The 19,301-nt window shown below is 41.3% G+C and overlaps 1 protein-coding gene across 6 annotated transcripts in view; it reads left to right on the plus strand.

Moving 5' to 3' along the window:
* The first annotated feature begins 106 nt into the window (after nucleotides 1-106).
* The window catches only part of cdk5rap2 (CDK5 regulatory subunit associated protein 2), a 32,664-nt gene continuing 13,469 nt past the window's right edge, over nucleotides 107-19,301 (plus strand). For 2 of the 6 annotated variants that reach the window (XM_039614914.1, XM_039614916.1), the window contains exons 1-29: nucleotides 107-444; nucleotides 3,320-3,375; nucleotides 6,703-6,764; nucleotides 7,505-7,615; nucleotides 7,985-8,061; nucleotides 8,512-8,635; nucleotides 8,835-9,013; nucleotides 9,118-9,265; nucleotides 9,480-9,533; nucleotides 12,417-12,536; nucleotides 12,624-12,743; nucleotides 12,842-12,934; nucleotides 13,070-13,288; nucleotides 13,446-13,616; nucleotides 13,953-14,063; nucleotides 14,144-14,281; nucleotides 14,377-14,556; nucleotides 14,667-14,861; nucleotides 14,945-15,136; nucleotides 15,312-15,441; nucleotides 15,537-15,676; nucleotides 15,765-15,881; nucleotides 15,964-16,107; nucleotides 16,188-16,300; nucleotides 16,383-16,522; nucleotides 18,059-18,199; nucleotides 18,281-18,390; nucleotides 18,523-18,666; nucleotides 19,182-19,283. In XM_039614914.1, the coding sequence (XP_039470848.1) occupies nucleotides 392-444; nucleotides 3,320-3,375; nucleotides 6,703-6,764; nucleotides 7,505-7,615; nucleotides 7,985-8,061; nucleotides 8,512-8,635; nucleotides 8,835-9,013; nucleotides 9,118-9,265; nucleotides 9,480-9,533; nucleotides 12,417-12,536; nucleotides 12,624-12,743; nucleotides 12,842-12,934; nucleotides 13,070-13,288; nucleotides 13,446-13,616; nucleotides 13,953-14,063; nucleotides 14,144-14,281; nucleotides 14,377-14,556; nucleotides 14,667-14,861; nucleotides 14,945-15,136; nucleotides 15,312-15,441; nucleotides 15,537-15,676; nucleotides 15,765-15,881; nucleotides 15,964-16,107; nucleotides 16,188-16,300; nucleotides 16,383-16,522; nucleotides 18,059-18,199; nucleotides 18,281-18,390; nucleotides 18,523-18,666; nucleotides 19,182-19,283 (3,684 nt within the window). In that variant the 5' untranslated portion in view covers nucleotides 107-391. Of the gene's footprint in view, nucleotides 445-1,096; nucleotides 1,371-3,319; nucleotides 3,376-6,702; nucleotides 6,765-7,504; nucleotides 7,616-7,984; nucleotides 8,062-8,511; nucleotides 8,636-8,834; nucleotides 9,014-9,117; nucleotides 9,266-9,479; nucleotides 9,534-12,416; nucleotides 12,537-12,623; nucleotides 12,744-12,841; nucleotides 12,935-13,069; nucleotides 13,289-13,445; nucleotides 13,617-13,952; nucleotides 14,064-14,143; nucleotides 14,282-14,376; nucleotides 14,557-14,666; nucleotides 14,862-14,944; nucleotides 15,137-15,311; nucleotides 15,442-15,536; nucleotides 15,677-15,764; nucleotides 15,882-15,963; nucleotides 16,108-16,187; nucleotides 16,301-16,382; nucleotides 16,523-18,058; nucleotides 18,200-18,280; nucleotides 18,391-18,522; nucleotides 18,667-19,181; nucleotides 19,284-19,301 lie in introns of those variants that run through there. The other 4 variants (XM_039614912.1, XM_031754687.2, XM_039614913.1 and 1 more) reach the window with 3 other exon arrangements.

The following is a 19,301-nucleotide window of genomic DNA, read 5'->3' on the forward strand; positions in this document are numbered from 1 at the left end:
TACCCAGCTCCATGCTGCATTTCGACCTGCTCGAAAAAATATCCCCGTTTTGAGGTCATTAACAATAATTATCTTGAACCTAACTGTATTTTGAACTAATGTTAACATAGAGCTTAAAATAAGAAGAAAACACAGTCTGGCTTGTTGTAACTTTACATCATAATTCTAATCATTTCGGTGTATCACAGGCTAAGTTTCGTTTCAAATAGTTCCTACAGCGCCTAAAGGCAGCACCAGTTTCCAACGTGCACAATGGTGACGTTTACCATATCATGATGGCGGTAGCCTGGACTATTTTGAATTCCGTCCCGCTTTTTGAACTTTACACTGCGTCCAGTCGGTAAAATGATATATTGCTTTGGCGAGAACAAACAATAAGTGAACCACAATTATGGATTCCGTCGTGGGGGACGATGTGACGCTCCCCGTTGACATCAACGGAAGGTAAAACAGTCAACAAAAGCTAGCGGGCTAACGCTAGCGTGTATGAGCATTACTGTATGTTTTAGCTCTTCTGAAAACAGTATTTTATATAGTTACCGCTGCTTGGGCCTGCCTATGAGACCAAAGCACTCGAATTGTATTGTTTTAGACACACAACGATACTAAATGAAGTTCTTTAACAGTCGTCTGCGAAAATGTCTTTCCTTAGCTTTTATTACTGTAGGTTTAACAAGAAACGTCTGTCTTATAATTTGGGTGTAGCAATATTAGGCCATCTTCTATTTAGGGGATCATACGTACATGTAAAATTATGCTCCCATGTTGTAGTAGCCATCTGTAATATCGATTTGATTATGAAAATGTGCTGGGGAAATAACGGAAACAAAGCAAAAGCTAGTAAATATAATTGCCATAGATAATTATACACAGTTTCCCCAGTTTAAGTTACTTTTGCGTCTGCAGCAGGTCATATTGACATACTCACTATTTGGAAAAATACTATTCATATAAACAGTTAACATCGAAGTCCAAATGCGTACCTAACGGTAGTAACGTTTCATTTAGCTGGGAAGAAAATGCCAATAAAGGAGGGGGGGCTGGGGGTTGAGTTGATAGGCTGTGAACACTGGTCCAGGAAGGATGCGCTGTACTGACCACCGCTTGTGGCACGGTTACGAATCATATTCAGTTCTGCCGATGTTGCTGTGATGTTGCTGTGATGTTGCCGCGAGTGGCAGCACGGCGTGTTGAGCTGTCATGCAGAGAGTGAAAGAAAGCGGAAATCATGAGAAGCGCTGTCAGACTGCATCAGCGGCGTCTCCGCCACGATTTTTACAAAATGAGGAGTTAACATTTTTATATTTATTTCCTTTCCTTTCCTTTTTTCCCGCGTGCTCTCCGTTACGTGGAGAAAGAGCGTGATTGTGGTAGGTGAAGCGTTCATCATTAGCTTTGCTGCACTGTGCTCTTCCTGGGTAGTGCTGAACAATGTAGCTAGTTTACAGCTTCTTTTTCATTCTTACAGAAAAGCTAGTTTTCGCATCTCTGCCTTAATGCATTTAGTGCCCCCTTGTTAGTTTCCTTTTTAAGGACCTGGCCCAGCTTGTGTTTGGTGGAAAAGCTTTCATCCAGGTGGTAAGCGTACCTCAGTAATTCAAGATGTCAGCTGATATGTGTGGTGTGCATATTACTTGTTGGGTAATTCTGAAACCCGACTCACTTTAGTCTTTTAGTTTCGAAATTGTGACCTTGCTCGACTTAATGTTGTGGGTCTTTTTTTTTAAATAATTACTGTACGTGGTATTGTGAGCTTAGCCGCCTTCACGATTTTCAGTAGCAGCTGAACAAAGTGAGAAAAAGAGGAAGTCACTGTTTACATGCTGTTACATTGTTTCCACTGGGTGCTGGAGGGGTTACTACAACTGAACCGTTGTCAAAACTCTGTCAAAAACACTCACAGGGGTCAGTGGTAATGTCTTGGCTTCTTTATGGGAAGGTTTGATGTGAGATGCTGTCTTTGGAAGCTGTTTTACGTTTATATGGCTCTTGCTTTACGCTGTTGCTGTAGAGTGCTTCCTCTGCATTTACACAGGAAGGGGTTTTTCTTGGCATGTGAAACCTCAGTGATGCAATACTTGTCAGCAGAGTTTTACCGACCTTCAGTGTGTTTGTGGAGGGATACTGTGTTCCTTTTATCCATGCACGTGCACAACAACAACAAGAAGCAGTATTTGACCCATTTGTTTTCTGGTTGCTGAATTGCATCAGCTGTGATTTACTACTCTAAATTAAAAATTAATAATAATAACTATTTTCAGGTGATGTCGGATCTTCGTTAAATCACCGTAATGTACCCGTTTAGGCTTCCTCAAAACAAAGATGGGAAAGAGCAGTGTCATTGTGTTTGAGTCTGAAACTTTAGAAGCAATAAACAGCCTATTTATAGCAGGGACATTCAGTCTCCACAGAGTCACAGAAAGCCTGGAAAAGGACTGAACCTGGACAAAATGTTTTAATATTATATTTATCTGATTTAAGGCAGTGTAAGCAATAATTAACATGTCATTAAGTGGGCCTAAATTTAGTTTGATGGGTGAATTGTGAATCGACTCAGGGGAATTCAACAGAGAAGCAGTAGCGCTGTGTTTTCAAATGCAGAGAGGTTTTGGAGGAAGTTATTCACCGCTGAACTTCATGTTATTCCATGCAAAGGTCAGGGTGGAGGAACATGAACCTGGGCCCAGATAGTTCATGTTTCTGTTTATGCACATGATAGTTATTGGTATGCCCGGTTGTGCTGTAGCGGTGCATTCCTGGTTCCAGATGTGTGTGTTGCTGGTGTTTGGTGTATTGTACTGTGTCAGTGAGTGACGCCACCGTCCCATCACTGTGTGACGCTTAGCTGATCAGAGCCACAGTGCTCTGCTTGTGCACAAATGAAAGCCATCTCCATCCATTGGTTTCTGTCTTCCTGTCATTCTGTCTGTCTGAACATGAGAGCAAGGCTGCCACTGGCACATGGTCTCTCTTTCTCTCTCTCTCTCCCTCTGTCTCTCTCTCTCTCACACACACACACTGAAAGCCAGCTCTACCATAGTGGATGGAAATAAGGCAGAGAGTCATTCTTAAGCTATTTATGGAGCATCCTTAGGGCTCAGTGGAACTGGCCAGCGTGAGTAATGTGTGAACACCATGAATTTGTGTTTTTCTGAAAACACGTGAATCGGTGTCTGCTGTGTTTGAGAGCTTTAGTTCTTCTTATTTATTTTTTAAATATGCATGTTTTTTGTTAAATATGTTGGGAGTGTGACAGTGATATTTAGTCAGATATTCATAGTGACTCGGCTGCACGAATAACAAATCATTGTGTCCCCAGTTGCAGGCTGCCTGACTCCATAGGTGCTGAAGAATTTTCTGCAGACAGCATGTCAGGTACAGTAAGATTCTCTTTTGTTCTCCTCCCTGTTCATTTTTCATGCTCAGGTGTGTTCGTCCCATGTGTATTAATTAATGCCGTTGCTGAATCATTGCTGTCACCCACCCCATGGCTTTTGTTTTCAGAGCTGCGATGAGGGAATAGCCGGATGATGATAATGAGCTAATCCCATTTATACTTCTTTCTTCTTGGTGTATGCCAAAAATATACACAGAGTTAGATTTATACACACAAGCCAGTAAATGGTTAATTTATAGATATAGGTCAGCATCTGACCTATATTACGACTGTTTTGCAGTGCTCAGACAGACACAAACAATCACACTGTTTTGAGGACTGGATAAAATGACTGTTCTTGTTAGCAAATGTTTTAATATCTGAAATAAAGTGAAATACATTTTTTTCAGCAGCACCTGCAGATGTTTAAACATGACAACAGTTTTATAGATGAATGCATAGGTTTGGATAGGCTTCCATATTTAACTGATATTTGAACTGAAGGTGCAGCTCTCAAAACAAACCGCATTCCTAAAATGATAAGTCGCCGTTACCTTTTATTCACTTAAATACTTACAAACAAATAACAGAATTAACTCTAGCATGTACAATATTTAAATAGCAGATATTGCAAATGGTTTTTTGTAACTAGTAAAGGGTTTTTTTTCCAGACTCACTTTTTTGCACATAACTTCATGGAGTGATGTATTCATGTTCAGGTCAGGTGATCGTGCAGTCAATCAAAGCTTGTGCTATATTTATGGCAAAGTTTCAGTTTCAGTTATATAATGTCTTTTGTATTGTGATTGGATGGTGTTTGCGTCCAGATTTTGCTACTACTTAGTGGATTCCTTTCTTCTCTCTGACTGTGCAATCTTTCTGGTGTCACAAGTGCTCCTTTTTTATGTAACCATACTTTAAGGCTACGTTCACACTGCAGGCTAAAGTGCATCAAATCCGATTTTTTTGACCCTATGCGACCCATATCCGATCATGGTATGACAGTGTGAACGGCACAAATCCGATATTTTCAAATCCGATCTGGGTCACTTTCGTATGCGGTACTGAATCCGATACATATCCGATGTTTTAGAAAGCAACTGCTGTTTGAACGGTCATGTCGCATTAAATCCGTCTTTTACGTCACTGACACAAGACAGACGCCAATTATCAGCACCGGAGAAGCGCCCGAGAAGACATCGCGAACGCTTCCTGGCCATCCAGTGTAGATGTTAGTGAAACTGTTGGGAAGACAACGTGAACATTTTATTTGTACTGTATAATCTGCAGATTCTGACAGAAATCTGCAACTATCCTTTGAAGCACCGCTCCTCTCTAAAACAGCAATAAGGATAATTATTAGGTCATTTACATTATTATGTAAATAACAAAATAACTTAAAGCAAAAATTGGGAAACGTAAAGTCCGAAGTCTTTATATTAAGGGCCATCAGTCAAACAATATTGTTTGCTCTGGGTCTAAACAGAGCGCGTTGTGTGTGACGTCTTCTTTTGCGCATGCGGGCCGCTTTGAGCGTTCACACTAGAGCGTGTTTGCTGTCGCATTTTATTTGTAGTGTGAACAAGCAGACAAAAAAATCGGATTTGATCAAAAAATCGGAATTGAGCATTAAGACCTGCAGTGTGAACGTAGCCTTAGTCATTATGCAGTCTTGGAACTCAGCTGTCTGCTAACTTGGCCTTTGGGGACAGTGGCCAGTGTTTTGGGGCTTCCGCTGTAGTCAAATATTTGGATAACAGATATCGAGTTGAAGCCTTCCTGTTCCCTGCCCCGATCATTGTTTACCAATGTAGAGAAACTGTAAATAATCTAATCAGAAAGCGAAATGACAATATGTGAGACAATAGCTGATAGTTAAGAGATAGCATTACATCGAGAATCCTACAGATTCGTCTGTTTTCTTTTTTTTCTAGGCTTTTATAATTCTTTGTTGTTCCCTGTTGGTGCCTCAACACCAGTAAAGCCAGTAAAATGCGAGCAGTGCAACTAAAGCTAAACCACTGCACATTAAATATGCACTAATATAGGCTGCGCATTAATATCAGCCTTGTTGACTATACGAATGAAATGACTTTTGCCTTTGGCAGCAGCCAGTGTTTATCTGAAGGTCACATCAATTTTGTGCTGGCTCTGTGTTCAGAAATAGTCTACAAAAGAGCTGAAAGGCACAAAAGTATTTACCACTGAGTATATCCCTGTTACATGCATTTTGCAGCCAAACTGAAGGTTTCCTTGTCCTTTCTGCCCAGAAGTTTTTATTCTGTCAGAAAGCTTTTCTCCTCCAGAGCTTTTCTTGACTCCCACAGTTTTCCTTAACTGCCATTTCTTAATGACAATTCAGACAGAGGAAATTGCATGTTGAAAGCACTTTGATATCTTTTTTTAGCCTCCCCCTGCTCTGCAGACATCAATTAACTCCGTTTCACATCTCCATTCAGTTTTAGAGGAGTCCATAGTTATTGAGTGTTTATCAAGTCTTGGAGCTGTCCACAGCTTTCCTAATAACAAATCTTTTAAGGCCTATTAAATGAATGGACGCTCTTATGAGTAGATGGATACCCAGAATGTCACAAGTAGTATTTCATTTGGAGAAAAAAAAACTTATGAAGTAAACAATGCATTAATGTTTTAAGAAAGCTAATTTGGTGTTTGTTTGCTGCAGTAGTTAGAAGAACATACGTTTTTTGAAGTAGTCTTTAAGCAGTAATTATTTCTTGAAGGATGGCTGCAATATCCAGTAAAATAAAGCTCGTCCTGAAGTATATTTTTGAATGAACTCCTGAAAATGTCAGAAGAATCAGGTTGGAACTAAACCGGACTGTGCATGTGTGAAAACAGCTAATGGTTTTACCATAATAATAAACACTATAGAGCTTCAGATCTATGTTTTCATTGAATACACTAGCATATTCTGAAGGCAACAAAAATCAAAATAATTTCTCTGAAATAAGTAAGTAGTACTTTAAGAGTGATGTGTGACAGAGGCTTTCTTGTGAAGCAGCAGCAAACGATGAATCAGGAGTTTGTGTTGTGAAATTTGTTGACTAGTGTTACATGATCAGCAGTAAGCTGTTTCAACTGGTCTAAACAGGGCAGCTCTCAGGGAGCTCGTCCATCTCTGATGCCTTTGCAGTGAAAACTCCTTTCTATGTCTCTTATCTCTCCAACATAAACAGAGTGAGGATAAATGTGAAAGCAGCAAGTATGACTTATTCTTGAAAGCTGGAGAGATTCTTTGAGCTATGCAGCCTATACTTGCAGTTGTGAGTCATTTTAGTAAAACTGCTTTCTTGTTGTTTTTACAGCTCCATCCTTCCCTGAAAAAATGTCCCCTGTTAAAGCTCTCACCATGAAGGACTATGAGAATGTGAGTGATTTCTGTCAACTTTCTGTTCTGTATGTTGCATATAGGTTATGTAGTGATACTGTCTTTTTGCAGTAATTTGTATATTTACAGCTTTTTAACGAGTAGCTTCAGAGAATAAGCTGTCTGAATGAGGCAGTCAACTTTCCCCCCTGCACAACAAACAGGATAATAACCTGATTCTCCATTCAGCCGAAAACCAAACCACATTGACCATTTAAGGAAATTTAGTGATGCAGTTTGTGTGCAGGAGGAGGAGGAGAAGAAGGAGGATTGAGGTGGGCTGAAGTCAATATTTCAGCATTTGATTGGAATGCTTGCTCGAAAAATTCGGGCCCGTGCTGTCTGGCCTGCGTGATTAGAGGTTTTTACAAAGGGGTTCAGAGTTCTGACTCCTCCCTTTGACTGTCCACCCAACCCCCATTACCAGATGTATGCTGTTCTGAGCCCAGAGCACAATGATGCACAGTCTACTTCACACACATAAGCATTTTAAAAATAACTATACACACACGGCCCCTTTCTGCCGTGTAAACATGTCGGGCAGCTTTTCTTGATAAATAAAGTGCTCATATTTCTTCTTTGAGCCCAATTCTTTCTCTCAACTTGTTTTCTTTGCATTTAAAATATATCAATGAAATGCAAATTAAATTGCAGCTAGCTGAAGGTTAGAAGAGTTTAAATGCATCAGTTGTTCAACTGCCTGATTGCATATTTATGGTTTTTTTTACATTGATCCCCAGCAAATCACAGCTCTGAAGAAAGAGAACTTTAACCTGAAGCTGCGCATTTACTTCATGGAGGAGCGCATGCAGCAGAAATGTGACGACTCCACTGAGGACATATTCAGAACGGTGTTGTATTTATTTTAGTGTTACAAAACGTGCATTACTCTGAATGTCTTACATTTGTCTGACACCACTCCCTGCAAAGCTTCATGTGACTCAGTGTTTCCTCTCAAGTTCGAAATGAGATCACAACATGAGCAACAGCAGCTGGATTTTATTCAGCCAGCATCTTGCATTCATGACCTTGGAACAGCTGTCTGGTCTTTTTTCAATTATTATTATGGTGGCAGCTTTGTTTAAGTGAGCACATTTAACCCAAAGTGTCATTTAAAAATGTCATCTTTAAGAGGGAGTTTCCCCGGCCTTGTTTTTGTGCTTTGGTGTTTGAGATGACTCCAGATGGGAGGTTTTTACTGAAATTTTGTCTGTTTATAGAATATTGAGCTGAAGGTGGAGTTGGAGTCTATGAAGAGAGAGCTCGCAGAGAAACAAGAGTTACTCGTGTCTGCATCGTACGTGTCATTCTCTTAATTCGGTTTTTGCTAGTCACACATGATGCCATTCAGACCAGTGTTAATTTTGAAAGTATGATTTTGATTTCGTTTTAGTCTTTTCGCTAAAATGTCACTCAGTTTTAGTTATAATTTAGATCACTGCTGATTGGATCACTTCCCAACTCTTTTCACCTTTTTACACAACTTAATTAGTTCTGATTGGATCCTATTTCTCTTTGATAATTTACCTGGTTTTTATTTGTTGACAAAAGTGTTAGTACTTTTGTTAGCGAAATAGTTGTCGCCCCGTTTTTGTCTGAAGAAAAGAAAGAACATTGACAAAAATTATTGGTCAACAAAATTAACACTGGTTCAGACGTACATAAATGGCAGCACAAAGTAATGCGAGCCCAGCATTTAAGAATATGTAGGTTGACAAACTTAATCTTGTATGTGACTGCTCATCAGTAAAGCATTGGAGAGTCTGGCTGGCCGAGAATCAGGAGAACCCCAGCGTGTGAAAGAGCAAGCTCAGAGGGAGATGGACGCACTCAGAGACGCATTTAGTAAGAGGATAGCTGACCTAGAACAGGTGAGTGACATTATAGCGCTAATTTTCAAATACTTATTGCTGTTTCTTGCTCTAAAAAATCCTGATATTGCAGTTCACTGTGTATATTTTGTTTGATTCAGTGCTTGTATTAGCCGAATTGTGTCTGTTGTTAGTTTCACCTGTTTTGGTGACAATTGTGTTGCCTTTTGTGTTTTTTGGCGTTTTTGCATCATGCCAGTGTTTACGAACAGCAGAGGAAGAGGTTGAAAAGATGGCCGCCATCGCTGAGCAGGAGAAACTTAAGAATATAAACATGGAGAAGCAGCTCCAAGCCCTTGGTCCACCCAGCACTTTAACCACTGGTCCAGTCCTCAGCCCCGTCCAAGATCTGCAGCAGGCTCTGCAGGAGAAAGACAAGTAGGGACAAATTTAAAAAAAAAAATGCAGACAATGTGTATATACAGAAAAATATATTTTTGGAGAAAGACCTAAGCATTTTCAACCTTTTCTACTCATCCCAGTATCATTGAGCAGCTGAAGATCACTTTAAAGAATCAGGATGCTGTGATCCATCAGAGAAACAGCAGAGACCAGCAGACAGATGCTCCATCGGCCGACACTGTTAAACAGCTATCTGCTCTTATAGCCGACAAAGATCAAGAGCTTAAGGTGAGAAGCTTACATGTTCATAAAGATGTGAAATTTAAGAGGTTTTTCTCAGTGATGCCTCAGAGATCAGTTGCTTACTGGTTTTGTGCATATATTCAGTTTTTGTCATTTACAGCAATAATAGGCTACTTAAATACTTTTAAATATGTTTACTTAGTTTCTGCACTGCTTTCAATATGAAGCAATATTTAAGTGAACTCTGACTGTTTTCCAGGCACTGAGGGACGAGCTTGATAGAGAGAGAGATAAAACTCAGCCGGACCATCAGGTTGGTGCTATTTTGATACAGTCCCTCTAAAACTTTAAACTACCTTAAACTACTCTGCAATGGCACAGACTGCTGGTTGGCTACTTAGAATCTCTTTCCTGTTTTTTGTCTGATTCTTAAACTTTTTTGGAGCTTTCGTTCTTCCTTTGCTTCCTGGTGTAATGGTTAACACATTTGCCTTACACACCAAAAATCCCCACTCATAGCTCAGGGTGGTCACAAGATGTCGTATTACTAACGCTGGTTCCAAGCCTGAATAAACAGGAGGGTTGCATTAAGAAGGATATCTGCCCTAAAAATCTGTGCCAGATCAAAACATGCAGATCCAGCTGCTGTGGTAACCCCTTGGGAAATAAGGGAGCAGCCAAAAGTACCTTTTTTTCTGTATGTGTTCCTGCCTTGTTATTTTGCTTTGTTGTAATAGGTAAGCCACACACAGAAAGCTTTTTTGTTTAACGGTCATTTCATGATCATTTAAGCTCACAGAAGCTTTTCTCTGCATCTGTTGCCCGTTTGATAGTTGAAAATGTAAATTGTGTATCTATGATTCATTTTTTTCCTATTTTTCAATTGATTTCCCTGCTCTAGTGTAAAGGTGTTATTGCTTTTGTTGTAGTATTTCTGACAATTTCACAAAAAAAACCCCAACTTAAGCTTCATTTAAAAACCTATGTAAAACATGCATCTGTGTAGTGGCTGGTTGTAAAGCCTTTGACTAATGATGCTACTAAGTTAACACTTGCTTTGTTTAACATTGAAATGTCAAACAAAAATAATTAATAATTAATTATGGTGGTAAAGTGATGTATTTCAGTGTTGCACAGATGTTAAATATCAAATGCATATTTTATCCATTTAGAAGCAATGATTGCGTAAAGAGAATGTGTCTCATTTAATCGCAGTGTTGTGCAGGCTGCTGTGTTGCTGACATTTAAAATAGAAAGCTGTTAGCTGGGCAGTGTCCATGGTTCCTCTTTAGGCGTTGGCGTAAGACTCAGGCCATAGGGTTAAGGCTGGATTAGTTTGCTGTCTGAAGACGCTTCCTCCGGGGGTTGTTATTGGCTTTCTTTCTTTAGTAAGTGGAAAAATGGTGTAGGCAAGAGGTGTTCATGAGCTGTGGCTAAACAGTTGAACGTGCTTCATTCATTGTAAAGGATTTTGCAACACTGGGGAAAAACCTGTTTATCAGGGATGCTGGACAGATTTTTGCAAGTTAAAGATGTAATGGAATATTGCAAAGTAACGGTCACCAGAAAGTACTCTGTAATCTTAAATCTTCCATGTACTGCCAGGAAAAGGATCAGCTCTATCAGAGTGATTGGCTGATGCCATCACTACCTGCTTGATGCCAGCTTTTGTGTCTGATGCCTTTTTTAAGGTATTTGGGAGAGTGTTTTCTAGAGATGGTCTGGCATGGGCCCTAACACAGATCACTGCAGCAGTCCTAGAGGATTTGTTGATTTGATTGCATGCATGAGGGAGAGTGGAATAGAGGTGGGAGCAGGGATTATTGAGGCTTAGGGCTTACAGTGCTTTGCTCTCAGTCTTTCTCCTCTGTGCTACGCTTGCTGGTGTATTGAGAGAACATGATAGATGGCTCTGTCTGGCGAGCTGATGGCCATTAAGACACTAGACAGTTGGTGTGTCAGTGACAGATTTCTTGGACTCAGTTTAAGTGGGAGAGTGTGGAAGATCTAAGGTGCCATGCGGGATCCATGTCGAATATGTGGTGTCCGTTTGGTGGGAAGCCAGTGTCGCTGGATTTTCAGCTCATCGGGAAAGAGGAAGCTACAAGTCATCCTGTCCCATGTGCTGGGGAGAGAGGTGACTCGTGACGGGCATGGAGAGTTCCTCTGTGGAAAATGTGTGTTCCGGTTGGAGAAGGTTGTGCAGTTTGATATAAACATCGGCAAACTGCAGGAGGAACATGGCAATCAGATCCAGAAGCTGCAAGCAGAGAAGGAACACCTTATCCAGTGTATCGTGCACATCTACAACAAAAACAACCCAGAGAGCAGTGAGAGGGAAAATGCAAGCTCCAAGGCTTTGCTCAGTTCTTCTGGGGTCCGCAGCCCTGATGATGAAGCTGCATGTCAGGTGGCTCATGAAGGACTGCAGTTCCGGGAAAGTGGTTATGTGGAGAATCGCATGAGAAGGTGTGTGAGTCTAGATAGGATTGTCAGTAAAGGAGCATTCTCCGGACGTTTGAGCTCAAGGAGCAGCAGGCTGGGATCAGGGGCGGGGCTGGACAGCACTATGAGAAGTTTTGGGCTCCGGGGCACACGCCACCGTTCTCAAAGCATGTACCTTGACCTGATTCAGCGTAAGGGAACCCTGGCTAGACCTGGCTTCAGCCGCCGCTCCACATCACTGCAGTCACTGAATCGAGAGCTTTCCTCAGACACCCCGACAGATCCTCCGCTCAAACGAAAACTGAGAGAGGCCAGGGTGTTATTTGCAAGGTATGGGGCCACAGATGACTCGGGAGGAAAGGCTCAGGCCAGAGCACTGCTCCAAAGATCCTCAAGTCAACCTTCGGTGATCTCTGACCTGATTCAGGTCCTGCGCTGCATCTCAAAGCAGCAGGTGTCTGCCCCAGCAGGATGTCACATCCCTGTCCTGAAGAGGTTAAATGCTGGCTCTGTCAGCACCCGAGCCAAGCGCAAACATAGAGAAGCAGATCTGAAGTCTTTGCATGACCTTTCAGAGGAATTTGATGATGAATACACTCCTGTCAGAGTGAAGGTAGTTCATTTCAGTAATCCCACCTAGGCAAACCACTGTAGTACTGGTAATGATCTGTGCCAGGTACCTTTGTTGATAAACATACTTCTCTAATTAATTTCTCCTGTTCTGTTGTTTGTGTGTTCTCTTGCTGAGAAGAAGAGTGACGTTAATCAGTTGGAGTCGATCAATAAGCTGCTGACAGAGGAGCTGAACCTGGTTAAAAGCACCAGTGAGAGTCTGGCAAAAACCCTGGAAGATTCCCAGAATCAGAACAAGGTAGTTCACATGTTCCTCTATTAAATATTCTTAAATTGTGTCGGTCTATTACTCTGTATGAAATCACTAACTGCTTCATGTGAATAGACCCTGTCAGTGAAGTTAGAAGAGAAGGAGAATGAACTAAACTCTGAGAAGAAAAATGCTCTAAAGCGAGATAAAACCATCCAGGGACTCACTCAGGTCCTCAGAGAAAAGGAAAAAGAGGTAAGAGTTAATTTATTACTTATGTTGTTATTGTCATTGTATCTCTTCTCTGTGTTATCCAAAGCTTCAAGCCCAACCTGTCTGTCTTTGTATTGCAGATTGCGGAGCTGTGTCATGAGATTGAGGACAGAGATGATGCTTTAGCCAAAGCTAGAGATGCAGCACATAAAGCCCAACTGCAGAAATACCAGGTATGTTATATACACCTTTCATATAGAACCAAACTTCAAACAAAGACATTCCTCATAATAGTGTTACCACAATGTGTCCCCTGCTCTATATGTGCCTTAAACAGATAGAAGTCAATATTTTTTTTTCTCCTTCAGGGAGCAGAGGAACACCAAAACCTATTAATGGAAAAGCAAACAGAGTTGGCCCAACTTCAGGGGGAACACCACACCAAGGTGCTTGAAGCCCAAAAACTGCAGCGAGCACTGGATAGGAAGGAGCAAGAGCTGGCTGACTTACAGCAGGCAAAGGATCAGCTTGAGGTGGAGCTGGAGGACCTGCAACAACAGAAGAAGAAAGGAGACAAAGCGCTGAATGTAAGATAGGAGGAGAAGAGGGACTGTAACTCACAGTATCCACAACAAAAGGAGCAGGCATTCTAAATCCTCTTTATTGTTTTGTTATTGTGTTGTTTTTTCATTATCTGTTTAAATATTGACTTTTGTGTGACATTATTATTATTTCCTCCACCAGGATTTAAACAATCAGCTCAAAAAGCTGAGTGGGGAGATCGGGGAAAGGGAGAGTGCTCTGGAGCAGCAGTACCAAGAGCTGCTGGACCAAACCAAAACAAAGCTGCAGGCCCATGAGGTCACCATCCAGCGTCTCACATCCACCTTGGCTGATAAAGAGCAGCAGCTACAGGTGACACATCATCACTAAAAATATGCAGACAGATAAAAAAATGAGTTGCTTCCTTTTTTACATGGCCTAAGTATGTGTAAAAATTGAATTTTAGGTCATTACTGCTGTTTTGCTCCTCTCCTCTGCTCTCTTTTCTTCTTCTCCTTCAAAGAGCCACCACACATGATAAAACAGAAATCATAGGAGAGAAGTTAGCTAGCAGTAAAGCCTGTCAGCTGGATTATAATGTCATGTCATGAAAACAATCAGAGCCAAAGAGAAGTTGGTGCTCCAAAGTGACATCCAGTTCTTCTGAGTGTGGTGTATTTAGTAACATTGTTTTTATGTGTTTGTCAGGAATACATGAACATGGTCAGAGACTTTGAGCAGAGCAAAAGTCCAGGAGGTAACGACAGTATTCTCTCCAAACTGCGGCAAAGGTTGAAAGAAAAGGAGAAGGCTTTGGAGGTGGATATTCCTTCAGTGCAGTCTTTTAACCATGGTGACTTTGCCTGGTTTCTGACATGTGTTTTTTTGTTCACTTACAGCAAGCACTTGATGAGAAATTTGCTGCTATTGAAGAAAAAGACAATGAGATTCACCACCTGCAGCTGTTACTAAGGGAAAAAGAAAGAGACCTAGAAAGACTCAACAACTTGCTGTCTCATAATGAAGAAACCATAAATGTAAGTATCTGGAACTGGGATCTTTTCTATTGATTTATAATCACATAGTTGTGATTAAGTGTTATGCATATGGCTGCCTACTCCTTTCTTTGCAGAATTTTGAGAGTCTGATTAAGGAGAAGGATGCAGAGCTGCAGCATCTTGCAAGTACCCTAAAGAACCTACAAAGAGCCAAGCAAGATGTGGAAGACAACCTGAACAGATCACTGAGGGAGAAGGACTCCATCATTAGCCAGCTGCAGCTCTCCCTGGAGGGCAAGACAAAGGATATGGAGGTTGGCTGACAAATAGTCACTCATTAAGGCCAAGTTACTTATAGTTTTTACTATTCTGGTTTATGTCATTTGTACTTCAGTGCTTATTTTTTTCCCCCCTCTGTCTGTAGCAAATGGCTGAATCATTGCTGAACCAGTCACAGAGCCATGCGCGTGATCTGGCTGAACAGATGGGCCAAAGGTTAAAGGTCACAGAAGCCATGCTGGCTGAGGCTGTCAAGGCCAGGGAAAGACTGGTTGCTGACAATGAGAGTGCTGTAGAAAGCCTGTTTGCTACAATTAGCAGCAAAGACCAACTTCTGAAGGTTAGCATTTATGACAACAGAGCACGACAGAGTGTGCACAAACAACACTAACACTATTAACTTTGACTCTTTGTCGTCTCCAGGAGTCTGCAGAGCACTACAATCGCATGTTGTCTGAGCGCGCTCAGGAGATTCAGGAGCTGAAGAAGCAGCTGTCTGATAGGCAGCAGGAGCTTGCCACTGCTGAGAAGCAAAGCTCCTCAACAGCCCAGGAGAGTTATTTAGAGACTGCGCAGCTCAAAGCCCTGCTTGCTGAAAAAGACAGCCTCATTAACGTAAGATCCTGTGGGATACAACACAGCCATTCAGCTGTAAAATGTGTGGAAATCAAAACTCCCAAAGAGAATAACACATTTTGCCCCCCAATTCTCTACCCTGTTTTGAACGTGTTTTAAGATATCACCTGTACAAATTTGAATGTGCTGATTTTATATCTTTATAAACTGGCAGAAGCTTCTTCAGCGTGGGCAGGAGAGAGACCAGTTTCTGGCAGAGATGAGGCAGAAAGCAGAGCCAGATCAAGTGTTGGAGCTCAGACAAACTATTCAGATCATGCAAGAGAAGTTGGACGAGAGGGAAGGTAATGGATTTAGACCAGTAACACCCTCGCGCAGGTTATTTAAAGGTAGACTGCATGTTGGTGCTACGTTTGACTTTGTTTTGTCTGTGCTGAAGCTGAGCTGTCCAGGAGAAACAGCGAGGATAACCAGGAGAACAATCCAGTTTCCAAGAAAACAGTGGTCGTCCTGAAGAAGGAGCTGGCACAGAAAACTGAAGCATTGAACAAAGCACTGAAAAGGGAAAATGAACTGAAGGTCAGTGAGTTAGAAGCATTTAATTAATCCTTAATGGGATACGGTTCTTAAAAGTGTCAATCATAATTCCCTACATCCCAATTTCTAGATTTCATTGGCCGAGCTTCAGTCGGCGCTATCTGAGCTGGAGGGTCACAGTGAAGGTCAGGCTGCTAATATTGAGTCCCTCACTGCAACTCTAAAGACCAAGGATGAGATTATCAGTGTAAGGATTCCACACAGTGTCAAAGTTGTGTCACCAAGTGAAGGAGTTTTTCTTCTGATGTTTAACTTTTGACTTTGAGCAGGTTCTCCAGCAGCACCTCAATCAGAGAGGCCACACACGGCCTGATCATACCCAGGATCACGTCATTGTCTGTGGAATGGAGAGCTCCCTGCCTGTGCTTCCTCAGAGAGAAAGTACCATCATCGGTGGAGACAGCCAGCAGGAAGTAAAGATGACCTGCTTTATAAAAATTTTTTAAACAAAACATTGCAATCTTGATGCTTGATGCTTCTCTTTTCTCCTCAGGCCTTGCCCAACCTCACAGCTTTGCAACATGAGCACGATGCTCTGAACAGAGCCCTGAGGGCTGAACAGCAGCTCTATTCGAGCCTGGTAAAGACTGTGAAGGAGCAGGACAGGTAGTTATGTGCAACAGCTGCTTTAATGCAAAAAGGAGAAAAAAAATGCTTTGCGCTAACAAACTTTTTGGATGATTTGCAGTGCCCAGCGTCTCCATGCTCTACAGTTGGAGCTGACGGCAGTGCAGCTTCTCAGGCAGCAGCTAGAAGAGAGCATCAAAACTAATGAAGAGTTAAGGGGTGACTTGGAGAGAGAGATACAAAGAGCCAAACTCAGAGAAGGTGCAGTGAAAACACACTTGGTTGTAGATGAGGATGGTGACTGAATGAGAGGGAAAGAAATAAAGGAATTGGAAAGGAGGGAATGAGAAAAGAAGTGCTTGTTATCATTTATTGTGGTTAAAAAGGTAGAAAATATAACTCATCATTAAAGGGAACCCTTAAACCCCGGTCATCTTTATTTAATATGTTTACTCATCCTGCCGACAACCTCCATGTCTACTTTTTGTTGTGTTCTTCTTCAGCATGCACACCCGGTCCCTCCACTTTTCATCTTTGTGTGCTTTCTGTCTCTTCTGCTCTCATCATCACCCAGTTATCTGCATGTTTTTGTCTATAACACCGTCACTCCCCTTTTCACTGTCTCTCAGTAAATGTATTGATTTCACACTTGTCTGCTCTCTGTCCTTCATAAAAAATAAATAAAGGCCTGTCCTCTCTGTCTCTCACTTTCAACATGCTGCTTGTTTGTTTTTGTTTTGTCCCTTTGCTTCTTGATTGCATCACTTTAGCACTCTTCTGGTTATTAATCCAACCCATCCAACCATCTGTCACATGAATAAAATTTAAAAGCATGGTTGTGCCATTTTCAAATGATTTAATAAAGGATACTAATGTGCAGAGTACCACATTAAAAGAGCAGCTCTCCGGAAATAGACCCTAATCCAAAAAGTGTGGCATTTATTTTCCTTTGACGTCATGCAGTTAATGTAATTCAGCACAGTTTGTCCTTCAGATTTGTTGTGGCATTAATGCACGGCCTTAAAACAGATTAAAAGTGTCACTCTGCGCTAAGGTCTAAGCCAAATAACTTGGACCATCCACTTGTCGTGTGCGCTCAGGCGACCACACACGTGCATGCTCCTCCCCACACCCCTGCCTGCAGAGAGCCAGGTGTAAAAATAGGTCAGCTGTAAGTAACAGGGACGTGGTTCACATTCGCACCGACGTGCAAGATAGACGTAGCAGGATAATTGTCACTGATTACATTTGCACACTTCATGCTTTGGTTATATAACCAACCATTATGATTTGTGTACATATGCTACATGTTTACACACTTATGAAAAAGCACAATAATAATCATGCTTTGTGATTGTGTGTATTGTGGGTGTGCATTTTAGCTTCTCTACATATATTTTGCATATCTGACTTGGATTTATTAGCAAGCCAAGATCCACTAACTGCACAATGTAAATTCACCATTTTTGTTTTTCATATTTTTTTTACATTTTTCATTTATAAGTTTTTTTTTTAATTTTTTTTTTTTTTTCAATATTTTAATTAAAGAATATTAGATTGTAGACATCATGAAAAATATGAAAGTGAGAGGTATAACCCAAAGGTGTGTGTGCTGCTATGTAAAACCTCAGCTTCATGACTGGTCTGTGTTTGTTTTTAAAGTTGTTAAAAAGGGACATGTTAGAAATATGCACATGAAGTCTTAAGTTAATGGTGACTCATGGGAACTGCTGTGAAATGAGAAAGCAATGCCCTGTCATCGGTAACCCTTGTGTAACCCTCTGTGTATCGGTTCAGGTATGGACCTGATTGATCCTAAAGAGCTAGAGAGCATGAGACATCAGCTTGAAGATGCCCAGCGTTGGAATGCATCTCTGCAGGCACGCTTAGGAGCAATTCAGAACCGTGGAGGAGGGGTTGGTGGAGCCAACGATGGAGGTAAGACTAGAAAAAGACACCAGACGTCATGTTCCAGTTTATATACAGACAACTTTATAAGATTTTTTTAATGTTTTTCAGGCGACTCTTTGAGTTTCATTGGAGATCAGACTTCCTACATGAGTATCTGTGTAGGAGAAGGACTGGATGACAGCTTGTCTCATCTGTCTGCTCAGGAGCTTAAACAGAAGGTATTTTACATTTTGTTGCTTTTTGTCTCATTCTTATATAGTGTCACGTTGAAGTTAATTAGTGTGCTCCATGTGTCACTGTACCAACTGTAAAGCTGGAAATGTGTAAAAATGATTTCTCTCTGTGTTAAGGTGCTTGAGCTGCAAGACCATGTCAGCAGGCTGCAGACCTTAAACAGTGAACTACAGAGCCAACTTTCACAAATGGAGAAGTCAGAGCGTGACACTGACAACAAAGACGACAAAGACCGCAAAAAGCAGCTGCAAAGAGACGAGGTTGTACATAAAGTTATGGCTGCAAAGTTGTTGTTTTTTGTTTTTGTTTTTTAGATCTTCCAAAAGAGGACACGTCTTGTCATTTATTAGTAATGTTTCTTCCAGAGTATGCCCACATTTAGAAAATACTTGAGAAATCACGAATCATTGTCTGACATCCTTCCTGTAATAGCTCCTTTCTAACCTTAGAATTTACAGCTTAACCTCTGTTCTGTCTAATCTGTTGCTAATTTCTCTTCCCTCTGTGGTACTAAATGTCTGAATTCTTTAACAAGTGTGTTTCTTGTCTGTAATAGAGTAAGTACCCTCTTTCTCTTTCCTTCATCTTTCCTAATCAGTCCCTGTTTTATCTTTATCTCTGTGTCCCATAAAACGGTCTCTCTTCGCCATGCTACATTAGACACATCATGCCATTCTGCTGTTGCTGTGCTGTGCTTTATGGATTCTGTTCCCACATTAAGTTTTCTTTTACCGAGCCATGTGTGTCATACTCGCCTCCCATCCCATTACTCTAGCAGCTCAAGAAGACGCTTGAGAAGCATCCTCTGGTTCACAGTAACAAGACACATCTCCCTGGTCAGGACAAAGAGAGCCAGACATGCAGTAAACTAGGACAGGTATGAAACAGATGATCA

This window comes from Oreochromis aureus, linkage group 7 (genome assembly GCF_013358895.1).
Source record: "Oreochromis aureus strain Israel breed Guangdong linkage group 7, ZZ_aureus, whole genome shotgun sequence".
NCBI lineage: Eukaryota > Metazoa > Chordata > Actinopteri > Cichliformes > Cichlidae > Oreochromis > Oreochromis aureus.